At 35.3% G+C, this 12,990-nt stretch overlaps 1 protein-coding gene across 1 annotated transcript; it reads left to right on the top strand.

Annotated features, from left to right (window-relative positions):
- Window positions 1–11,299: 11,299 nt before the first annotated feature.
- Window positions 11,300–11,614, top strand: LOC135708297 (histone H4). The gene has a single exon (XM_065230295.1). It carries the CDS (start codon window positions 11,303–11,305, stop codon window positions 11,612–11,614), a length of 312 nt encoding a protein of 103 aa, XP_065086367.1. The 5' UTR covers window positions 11,300–11,302.
- Window positions 11,615–12,990: the final 1,376 nt, after the last annotated feature.

The following is a 12,990-nucleotide window of genomic DNA, read 5'->3' as shown; positions in this document are numbered from 1 at the left end:
CTGATGCAAGGTCATTATCGGTGTCATACCTTAATTTTGTTGCTAAGGAATCCAATTTTGACTGACAAAAGGGGCGCGCCTTTGGAGAGTGTTTCAACACTCCGAAGGGTATAAATAGCGGGACCTTTCAATTAGAGTCGGATCCTTGCGATAAATGCAAGAGTGACAACTGTAAAATCGAATACTTCATCATTTCTTAATAGTGATGGAGTAATACGACATGCACTAAACTAAGGACACGGGATATACTACAATAGATCAATTTACTGGTCGCAGTAGTGTTAGGTCCCGAACAGAGGAAAAAAAAAACAATGAGAGGTATCCTTTACATACATGCATACATATGGTTGTTTTTTTTAACTAGAAAAAGAATTTCCCGTGTGTCGTAGAGTGAAATCGATGAAAAGGTTTTGGCTGGCTTTCGCGAGCCTTCGGTTTAGTGGTGAGAGGGCAATATATTTGGCTCATTGAAAATTTTGATTTTCTTTAACTGTAACATTTTTCTTCACCATGTTAAATTTTTTGAACATTATCGGTGACATTTCTATTTTTATTCCCAGCCACATGCGTCACATTTCCTCTTGCTGTTGATTGGTAATTTTCACCAGGACCTTTCATCGTTTCCAAATCATCTCCTCGAATCCAATTTACTGTCATATGTGGACTTGCGACATGTGCAATCGAATTCTGGCTTGTTCCTTTGAACATATTCAATTTCCGCCTAGAAGTTATAAAAGTGCTTACATTAAAAAAAAAAGAAAAAATAAAACATCATCGATTTCGTTGGTAGTTATATTTCTCTATGCTCTCTACGTTCAAACAGCGAAGGTATAGGTAGGTATGTAGATATCTAGATTCATCGCCATCCGTCAATGCGTGGTTTCCTTCCGAATGCCATCGTCGATGAAAGTTGAAGGCGAGTAACGACAAACACCGACCGCCGACATTCTGTTTTCTCTGAAGCGGAACAAATATGCTGACGTATGTTTTATCAATCAAGTTGGGGGGTATTTCTGACTGGTGGTTGTTTTGATGGAGCCTTGTCATGGCTTGGTTTGGCTTGGATTTTGCGGTTAATGTTTGTATGTATACAGTATATGTGTGGAGTGGAGAAGTTTTCAATCCGAGTTGTCTGAAAAACTATCCTTTCCTTTCCGCTATAGATGAACGTTGTTGTTAAATTGATAACCAAAAAAGAAATCATGTATCACAAAAAAAACCATACTGATCCTCAATTTTCAAGATTGAGTTGCCAAGAAACATAAAATTTCTATGAAAATCAAAAGCCAGTCTGAGCGTCTTGCGGATTTTACCGAACCTAAACTCTTCCCCGAAGGGTAGGAATAATCATCAACCCGAATAAATCTCAATCATCTTTGTGTACCAGTGTGTGTACCTAGCAAAAAAGTGGACGACCACAGGCAAGTAAGCAAACGTCAGTTTACTTTCAATTTAATTTGCGATGGGTCGCACAAATTCTTTGAAATGCTACTGTCCAGCGATTCTCAGGGTACACGCTCGATTCGCTGAATCTTCACGACTGATGGATATGAATGCCAAACGCTTGAATCTTTCAGATTCACCAAGCGGAGCGATGATAAACATTGTTCGTGGAATATAAATCCTTCTCAGAAGTTCGGTAAATGCTGATGGTCGGTGGAAGCTGATGGTACACACTAAGTTTTTTTTTCTACCGAGCTCGGCTGTGCAAATCTCGGCAAAAATAAGTTTCACTGAGATCTCAGAAAAAGTGACATTTGATTGCTGAGTCTCGGATAATGCTTAGCTGAATCTCAGCAAACAAATGAAATGTTTGCTGAGATCACAGTAATTTTTTTTTGTCGGGATGTGCACAGTCGAGCTCGGTAGAAAAAAAACTAAGTGTGTAGGAAAATATGGATTTTGTGGCTTACCGTGCATTTGAGTATATAACTTATGTGGAACATTGAACTGGACGCCTTTCAACAAGTGAAGTCATTTAGCTATCCTCACTCTGCTATAACTGGTATAACTGCACATTGAAATGTCAAATTAGAAATTAAACATCCGAAGGGCATCTTTAGCTTTCCATTGATCTTGTTTTCGAATTCTCATGTGATTTGATGTAGATGTTGGGTTGGCAACCTCCACAACCGGTTGACCGATTTCAAAAATATGGACCACAGTACCATTCATTTGGCACTGGTTGTGTCCAATTCGGTGCAGCGATTGCTGAGAAACATAAGCATATTTTTTTTCGTTACACACATGCACACACGTTACAAACATACAAACATTTTCCGATATCGTTGAGCGGAGTCGATTGGTATTAAGGACCCACCGGAATGAAAAAATCTGAAACCTGACTTCATTGCACGTTTGTGCATGAATTTCAAAAATCATGATTCTCATTGTAATCAGATATAGTCTATTCCCTAAATTGATACCTAAGGTTAATTTAAGCCCAAATTCATGGCTATCTGCCCACTCATGCAAAAGAAACTCTCTGGAGAAAACTAGTGAAAGTTATTATTTTTTTATTTTATATGGGGAAACCATACCCCGCTTCCTTGTAACGGTTATAAAACCATAATGGCTAAAAGGATCACCTAATAAATGAGTCTATTCCCTATTCTATACCATAAGTTTTAATCGATTATTAAATGTTCGAGCATATTCTCAAAGAATTTTGAGAAACTCACGAATGAATTTCAAATATGAATTTATAAAAATCATAGCCATAATGGCAACCATGCGGCAACATAGATTTGTTGCTTGCACAATGTGCTATCCATAAGATTAAGGTCTAAATCAATATTTATTCCTAGTTTGAAAAATACGCTGCACATATTCATATATATTTGATACCCTTTCTATTGAAATACTGTTCGAATACTCAAAACTAATTTTAGAAACATTATGTATGAATGAAAAGTCGAAGTAATGTGTCTTATTGAAACGTAATAATTTTGACCATTCATTTATCCGATTATGTAATGTGCACATTTTGTTGCTTCACCGTTAGACAAAACATTTGTAGTGTTCACAATACACAAATATGTCACTCGAACATGTATATGCAAAACTAAACTAAAAATCATACATGCAGGCGTTTCGGAAGGACTGTTTGTTACTTTCGGCACTATTTTCCTTTTATCCTTAGATACTAACTCGTTGATCAGTTGAATGAATGATAAGAAAAGTGATTATAGTATGCCTTGATTTGTCTCTATATCAATATGCAACAAAATACTGATTTTTAATATTTCAGGAGGGCATCGATTCAGTGGTCACCTCACCCTGTGGATGATCCGGATCAGCCGTAAAAAGTATTATTTTATAGTTTTATTATAGTATGCCAGGATTAGTCTCTATATCAAAATGTAATGTAGCAAAATGCTGATTTTCCATATAGTAGCTGGTCATTGACTCTGATTGGTAACCGGAATTTTATATTAGATTGTGGTATGCCTTCATTTGCTTCTAGAAATGTAGCAAAATGAAGATTTTTGATTTATCAGCTAGTCATAAACTCTGAGTGGTCACCGGATGGTCCCTTGGAAGAACCGGAACATCGGTAAATTAAATATTTCTTATTTTTTATAAGAGTATGCCTTTTTTAAATTTTTATTGTTTCAAATTCAAATATAATTACATTTCAGTTTAATCTAGGTGCTTCAGCTACTACAGTAAGTTACCAACCTTAATTATTATGATATATATCAAAGTGTGTTTACATTGTTCCTGCTTTGGACATTCATTATTTTAAACAGGTTTCTTGTACCTGCATGTAACTCTAACAATTGTCATCTTAAAATTAAAATCCACTATTAGGTTTCAAAAAGAAAGCTCTAGGCTTATGTGGGAATATAATAAGTTGAGTTTTGGAAGCGTTGAGAGAAATCTTACATTTTTGTTAATAAGAAGAGAAAATATCTAAACTTTTCTGCAGTCTGCTGCAAATAACACGAAGACTTCTTCCTTTAGCGGAAATGCCTGTGTCATCAGCGAACAAAGATTTGTGGCAACCCTGAGGCAAATCAGGGAGGTCCGAAGTGAAAATGTTATACAATATAGGCCCAAGAATGCTACCCTGAGGAACTCCTGCTCTAACAGGTAGTCGATTAGATTTGGAATTTTGATAATTTACCTGCAGAGTTCTGTCAGTTAAATAATTTTGAACTAAATTCATAATATAAAGTATAAAATTAAACTTTTTTCAATTTAGCAATCAAACCTTCATGCCAAACACTGTCAAATGCTTTTTCTATGTCTAGATGAGCAACTCCAGTTGAGCAGCCTTCAGATTTGTTTGAACGAATTAAATTGGTAACTCTTAAGAGTTGATGAGTAGTGGAATGCCCATGGCGAAATCCAAACTGCTCATTTGCAAAAAAAATAAGTTCGTTATGATGTGAAGCATCATTCTATTCAAAATTATCTTTTCAAAAAGTTTACTTATTGGAGAAAGCAAACTTATTGGACCGGACTATTCAGATCATTCCGAGTAAACTGATTCTAAATAGGACTAGTAAGACCCAAACTGAAATTATGGAAGCTCTAGAATTGCTTAGCAAGTTTCTGAGCTTTTTCCGAATTTGTGATCAAAATTTTACCACCTTCTTTAAGCACGAGAATAGGCTTTTGAGGTTTTTTTCAAAATGTTTGTGAGCTTCCAAAAGAGTTTGGAACTCGGGTCTAATTTCGAAACATAATTTTCAAAGTTTTGTTCCTCAGGGTAGAGAATCGCTTTTTAATTTGTTTTTGCAAATCCCGCCATATAACTTTCATGGCGGATCGCGTGTTCTTTGATATTGTCTCCTACGGACATTTTTAAGACGGATCAATAGCTGAAGATCGTCGTCTATTATAATTGAATCGAATTTAACCTCGCATTTTCGTATTGAGGCAGCTCTTGCTTCAACTATAGAAGTAGTCAAAGATTCAAGAGCATTATTAATACCAAATTTGGTTCGCAAAGGAATATTTGTATCAAAGTTATATTCCATAAATGTTCGATAGAGGTCCCAATCAGCTCTATGGTAACTGAAAGTAGAGCTGTTGGGATTAGAAATTATTTCTTGGGATATTTCCAAAGTTACAGAACCGAGGTCAGCATGGGTAACCAATTGGCTACAAAGTTGACATGAATCAGTTAAGACCAAATCAATAGTACAGGGATTTCTTCCTGAAGAAAAGCATGTTGGGCTGTTTGGATATTGAATAGTGTAATAACCTGCAGAACAATCATCAAACAGGATATTACCATTGGAATTGTTTTGAGCATTGTTCCATGAGCGGTGTTTTGCATTAAAATCACCAATAATTAAGAATTTAGACCTATGACGGGTAAAATTCTGGAGGTCACCCTTGAGCACATTCTTTTGCTGGCCTACGCATTGAAATGGCAAATAGGCAGCTATAAACGTAAGTTGTCCAAATTTTGTTTCGACAGAAACCCCCTAGGTTTCAAAAACTTTGGTTTCAAATGAAGAAAGAATTTTATGTTTGATACGTCTATGAACAATGATAGCAACGCCACCACCGGCTCCGTCAAGACGATCATTTCTATAAATGAAATAATTTGCGTCCCTTTTAACCTTATGGTCAGGTTTAAGGAACGTTTCAGTTATAACGGCGATATGCACGTTATGAACTCTCAAAAAGTTAAATAGCTCGTCTTCATTATCTTTAAGAGATCGAGCATTCCAATTTAATATATATCATAACTTAAAATCTATTACTGAATTTCAACGTCATGAAAATAATGTTTGTAAATTTAACTCCAGTTTGAATAGCATCAAACATGGAGTTAGTTTTTATCATGTTTCCTCCATAGTAAAAATTTGTATGGGAAATTAGTATTTTTATTTATTGCTGAAATAATTTCCTTTTCATCTGACGCAATTTCCTTTTCATAATGACGCAGTTATAAAGCAAGATCAAGGAGGCTGCTGGGTTCTTGGTATGTTTCGGGTTAAAACATTTCTCGACTTCCCTGGGCATAGAGCATGAATGTACTTGCCACACAATTATATTAATGCAAAAATGGTACAGACCTCGATAGTTCTCAATTAACAATTGTGGATGTGCTCAAAGAACACGGCGTAATGTCCCAGTAGGGACGCAATAAAAAAGCCAAAGAAGAGAATCATAAATCGGAAAAATTGAACTGAAAGTTGGCAAGCCGTTAGAGAGCATTTAAATTAATTTTTAAGAATTTGAATTGCTAAAAAAAAAGATTATTCCTGTTTTTCTGTGTGATCATCGTAAAAAAACTAATTTCATTTTTTTTTTCTGAATTGCTGAGATAAATAACTTATAATTTTACTACAACAGTTTCCTCCTACGATGTTTAGTTGCAAAGGTATGAATTTTCAAAGTTCGTGTGATCCGGGAAAATCTAAAAACTTCAATTTAAATTTTCTGGGAAAATTCACCACCCCTAACTTTTTTGTTTTTTTTTTTTGTTAATCATAAACTGTAACTGTTGGAAAAATTTCATAAGATTCTGATACCTTTGGAAAGAAAATCCATTATAGTTTTTAGTGTTTCTTTATTAGTTATATTGTTTTTACATTGTGTTACTATAAGTTTTATTGTATTAATATATTTCCATAAAACTTATTGTTTATATATATATACATATCGTACGAGTGAAATGTCTGATTATCTACAACAAATGCTTCGTATTGGTCTCTTGCATTATAAAATGAATTTTTTATACATTTTAGCTATCAAATATTTGTTACGAAATAACATATAAATTTAGATCAATATTTGCCAATGAATCGCATAAAATGAATAGAAGTTTCATTGATCAAATTATATTTTTGAGTTACTGTATGTATGGTAGAAACAGTTTTCAAAAGTTTCCCGGCTCTATAAATTTACAATTAATTGATTGTTAGCTGTACGTTTTATAATACGTTAACAATTTAGCCTATAAACTCTATCAAGTTTTGTATCCGGCTTGAAACCAGCCTCATACAGCATCGTCTTGCTTTAAAGTTATATTACCGAAATACCCCCATATCCCAAATAATAAAATTATTCCATAAATGGTACTGTGAAGATGTCGTTAAGCTAAATAACCATACACATTTTATTGGGGCACTTTTATGTATTGATCAGATTGAAAATCCAGTATTAGCGTATACCCAAAAATGGGGAAAACAAAAACGAAAATAAAAAATAAAACAAATCAGCTTCCATGATCCACACAAAAACAACAAAGGACACACACCTAACAAGTTGTTTCTCACCGTTCTCTCAAATATAGTCCAATTTATTGCTGGCAAAAGTACCGTAAAACATGGTAACATTGATAGTTTTTTCTCCAAATTTTATATTTTTGAAACATGTACTCAGGTTTCTAGAATCAATTCGTTAGTAATATGTTTAACGGAAATTATTGCATTTGCACTATTGTTTTAGTCTTGTGACCGACCTCAATATTTTGACTTGGGGTTACTTTGATAATGCTCCAAAATAATAAACACGATTTAATAGATTAATTTAATGTTTTTTATTATATTATATTATATTATATTTTTATTATATTTCTTGATTTCACTCCATATAACTTCCCTATTGACGATGTAGTGGTCCATTTTCTACTTGATCAACATTATAATCATGAATTTTTGGCATAATTTTAAATAATACCGCTTTCAGGAGTGAACAGCACCTTTTAAAATCAAATCGTTTTAAATTCATACATACGTAAAAATTTATCACTGGATGTATATATCAAAGTATGATTTGTTGCTTGCACAATGTGATAACCAGAAGAAACAAAATTTAACTTTATTCTCAGTTTGAACAATACGCTGCACATATTAATGAAGATTTGATGCCCTTTCCATTGAAATATTTTTTGAATACTCAAATCTAGTATCATTACGACCATTGATTTATCCGATTATATAATGAGCACACTTAGTTGCTTCACGGTTAGACAAAACATTTGTAGTGTTCACAATACACAAATATGTCACTCGAACATGTATATGCAAAACTAAACAAAAAATCATACATGCAGGCGTTTCGGAAGGACTGTTTGTTACTTTCGGCACTATTTTACTTTTATCCTTAGATACTGATTCGTTGATCAATTGAAAATGATAAGAAAAGTGTTTTAATCTTTATTTTAGAGATTTTTAGCCCAAGGCTAGTTTATCTCAAATCCGTAAAACTTATTACTTTATAGTTTTATTGTAGTATGCCTTGATTTGTCTATATATCAATATTTTTTATGTAGCAAAATACTGATTGTTAAAATATCAGGTAGTCAAAGACTCACCGAATGGTCCTAGGAACGTCCATAAAATTAAATACTTCCTGTATTTGGTTGTGATCATTATGCAATGTAGTAAAGCACTGAATTTATATTCATCAGCTGGTATTAGACTCTGAGTGATAGATTAGATTGTAGTATGCGTTGATTTGTATCTGTAACTGAAAAGTATAAAAATGTTGATTTTTGACCTGGTCATACTGAGTGGTCACCGGATGGTCTCCTGGAAGATCCGGATCATCCTGAAAATTAAATACTTATTGTATTGGATTGTAGTATGTACACCACAATTCGTCTCTATGTAAATAATAATGTAGCAAAATGTTAAATTTTTAAACATTAGCTGGTGCTCTCCTTCAGTGATATTTGGGTTGGAATATATTTAGTATTCAGTATTTTTATGACCAACAGAATCCTCCCGGTACAGAACCTTGAAAGATGGTTCATATGGCTTTTTGTGAGAGCTACAAAAGTTTAATTTTTACTGAAATTTTAATGGACCATCTGCACTTATATTTGGGATGAAATAAATTTAATATCAGACTGCGGAAGTTTTGAAATTGTGGGTGTTAGCATTTTGCAAATTGTGGTAGCACAATTCAAAAGTTGCTGCGGTTTGGAATCAATTTTTTTTTTATTTAGATGCAAGGGGACGCATACATGTTTTCTACAAATTTACTGGCTTTTCTGATCAAAATCCAAATTCTGTTTATGAAAAGGTTCTCTTATATCTTCTTGACAAGTGGAACTGAAGGGAAACATTTTCATGAACAGAAATTCGGTTTTGAATGAAAAAAAAACTGATTTTGACATTGTTTTGTGCTCAGCACGGAAAACAAAATCGGCGTAAAATAAATCCAAGAAAAAAAAATTTTTCTCGCATATTAAATTATGAATGCTGTAAAGAAAAACTGTATGAAATAAGGTATACTGAAATGGAGCCGCACCCATCAACCAAAATAATTTCCAAAGTATCCATGTACCATAGAGCAGGTATATGATCTTCGAAAGGTCTTTGGAAACATCCCTGATAAACGTACACTTGCGGGAATTTCTAAGATACATGGTTGGATTTTTGACGTAGGACTACGTCTTTGATTTCTATATGGGGGTACACTTTGTGAAAACTGAAAATGGAACATGTAACAAATTATGAAAGATTTTGAACGTTAATAATTCAACTGCCCCTGGTCCAATTTCAATAATTTTATCACCAATCGATCAGAAATATGGCTACGCATCGATAATAATGCTTCCGAAGGTTGATTTTCAACAAGAAACTATTGAAAAACTGGTAAATGTTCAGCATTGTCCAAAAGCGTTGAATTAACGAACAAATCCACCAATTACCTACATGCATATGCTGCTTCCCCAGCACAGTCGTCAGAGAGTAGTAAGTAGACGAAACAAGTCGAATTGGCATTCGCCTCCGATCCTCGGGCGCGTGCGAATAGGGAGGATGAAATTGCGCAATATTTTGCACACTCATCGCCATATTCAGAACCACACGCTCCCAACGACCACACAAAATGCTCTCCAGAGTTGTAATCTTGTAACCAAACTTGGAAACAGGGGATACACTCAAAAAATATATCACATAGGGGATTAACATTTTGCATATTCTGCATAAAAAATACATAAAAATTCCCTCCCTTTTAACATATTCTGCAAGAAAATACTATTTAACAAAAATTTCTAGGAAAAACTGAACGATCGTTAATGATTTCTTTTGACTTTTTTTGACCATAATATGCATCCAAAGCGATCCATCCACTTTTCCAAATTTCTAACTTACTATCAATGGAACAACGCCATCAATGAGAAAAAATAGCCTTGACTTAATGGTGAAAACTATTTTTGTAGTTCTTTAAAAATTCTACTCTAACTCTTTTCTTAAATGAACTTGGTGGCCCTGAAAAGGGCCGTTTTGCTACTTGGTTGTTGGTGATAATCCATGGCCGTGACTGTCTGCGCTTGGCGTGTTCAGTGACGGCATCCGGCAACGGCAAGACGCTTCGATTGGAACATTTAAAATGTTGGCTTCAGTCTTCGCGTCTCTTATTAAACATCGTCTCTGGCTCGATCCATGTACCGTACCGTGTATGATGAGCAGTGCCAGTCCGCGATGATTTGCTAGCCCGTCCAGGCTGTATGTGTGTTTTCAAAATCTCAAAATCAACCCCGCGTCAGAAAGCGAACGCATGAACGTACATTTTTGAGAGCATGTTTTTTAACTCGTACACGGAATAGTTTTGCTTCGTTACTGATTGCATACAATCCACAGAACAAACTTAGCCGATCTAAATCTGAATTTTAAAAGTTCACTTAAATAACTCTCTTATGGAATCTTTGTTTTGGCTCTGAGAAGGGCCGGTTTTGTAGATTTTCGACGGGGAAATTAAGCGCGTTCACCACGGATACGATGTTTGTGACACGCTTGGCGTGGAGGACACGCAGGTTGGTATCTTCGAACAGACCGACCAGATAAGCCTCACTAGCTTCCTGTAGAGCCATAACAGCTGAGATCTGGAAGCGCAGATCGGTCTTGAAGTCCTGGGCAATTTCACGCACCAGACGCTAGAAAGGCAACTTGCGGATCAGCAGTTCGGTCAATTTCTGATAACGACGGATCTCACGCAGGGCGACGATGTCTGGCCGGTAGCGATGAGGCTTCTTTACTCCTCCGGTGGCTGGAGCGCTTTTGCGAGCGGCCTTCGTTGCCTACTGCTTGCGAGGAGCCTTTCCTCCAGTGGACTTGCGAGCGGTCTGCTTGCGAGCCAATTTTAATGGGTACGATGTGGAGTCGATGAAAGCAAACTGTAGAGTAAAAAATAAAATCGACTTTCATTCTGTTTTATAACATGCGTTTGCTGTTTTCAACCAATCAGAAACGATGAAAGAACAAGAACACAACAACTAACAAGAAGAATTTAACCCTCGAGTAGGTTTAAAAAAGCCGAAATTTGAAATTTTTGTTCACTCTCGTTTCAACCTTCATCGACGACACATCTACCATCATATACAATGACTGGACGCGGCAAGGGAGGAAAAGGACTCGGCAAAGGAGGCGCCAAGCGTCATCGAAAAGTGCTGCGTGATAACATTCAAGGCATCACTAAACCTGCCATCCGCCGTCTGGCTCGTCGTGGTGGAGTCAAGCGAATTTCCGGGCTTATTTATGAGGAAACCAGAGGCGTGTTGAAGGTGTTTTTGGAGAACGTTATTCGAGACGCTGTTACTTACACAGAACACGCTAAGAGGAAGACCGTCACCGCAATGGATGTCGTTTACGCTCTGAAGCGACAGGGACGCACTCTGTATGGTTTCGGAGGATAAATTGGCATCATCGGCTCAGACAAAAAAACGGCCCTTTTCAGGGTCACCAAATGAATTAAAAAGGTGTTTTTGATTAACTTTCTTGTCGGGATTTGAAAGGTGGTAGGGATGTGATCGAATGACGATTTTTTCAATTTAAGGTTGTTAGATTTAACCATAAATTTGTTAAGAGTTTTATTTGGACATTTGTCAAGGTCATCAGTTGCCGCAAGCAGCTAGCTATCAAGGCTCAACCTGGTATCTTATCTTCTTATCACCTTTTAAAGTCGGGTAGATGAATCGAAAATACTCAAGTTGACAGTCCGTTGGATTCTCTTCATCAACTTTCTCTTTGAAATAAATACTACAAATTTGATACGCTTACAAATAAAAAACGGAAAGAGTTTAGATAATTGATGATTGATCAATTAAAAGAACTAAATGTTCACATTTGTTCCGTCCACTAGCGGTCCTACGTCAAGCTTCCGTTCGTGCCCCTAGGCACAGACCCTTCTACTTTTTTAATTATTAGGGGTCTTCAGAATTATAATTAACTAATTAAACATATCCAGATACCACAGTGCAGGTCTATGATGTTCTAAAATTTTTGGAATAAATCATAATTCTTCTTTCTTGCGAGAATATCTAAGAGTCATGATTTCATTTATTGAACAATTAGAAATCATCGGAGTGATTACAAATCAATCAGGAAAATAACCAAAATAATCAGAGACCATAGTGCTGAAGGTCTTTGTAAAAAAAAATCCTGATCAACCTACTCTTGGGAGACTTTCTAATATACATTGATTGATTTATTGAACAATTAGAGGTCTTCCGACTATTAAGTAACTAACCATAAAAATCAAGACACCATAGTGCAGGTCTATAACCTTCTTAAGTTCTTTGGAACAATTTCTGATCAACCTACTTTCTTGCGAGAATAGAAAATAAGATTAAGATACAAGATTTGATTTATTGAGCAATTAGAGATGTTTAGAGTAATTACTAATCAACCAGTAGAATAACCATGATAATAAGAGAACATAACGCTGGTCTATGGTCTTTTAAAGGTCTTTGTAAATTTTATGATCATCAACTCTTGGGAGAATTTCATAATTTATAAATAACCTACTTGCATGCGAGAATATTTAAGAGGATATTTATTGAACCATTAAAGATCTTCAGAATAATTAGGGTGGAACACTTCTTCAGCTTGGTGCTGGTCTATGATATTCTGAAAGTCTTTGAAAACATTCTTGATCAACCAACTTTTGCGAGAGAGTGAGAGAGATATTAGATTAGATAAGAGGTCTTAAGAAAAATAAGTAAATAACCAGAAATATAAAAAATACCATAGTGCAGGTCTATGATCTTCTAAAGTTCTTTAGAATAATGTT

The sequence above is a fragment of the Ochlerotatus camptorhynchus genome, unplaced genomic scaffold, assembly GCF_037179485.1.
Source record: "Ochlerotatus camptorhynchus isolate MF236.1 unplaced genomic scaffold, CSIRO-AGI_Acam_v1.1 ptg000330l, whole genome shotgun sequence".
NCBI classification, from domain to species: domain Eukaryota; kingdom Metazoa; phylum Arthropoda; class Insecta; order Diptera; family Culicidae; genus Ochlerotatus; species Ochlerotatus camptorhynchus.
The sequence above is the reverse complement of the archived record's forward strand: the minus strand, read 5'-3'. Positions and strand labels throughout refer to the sequence as shown.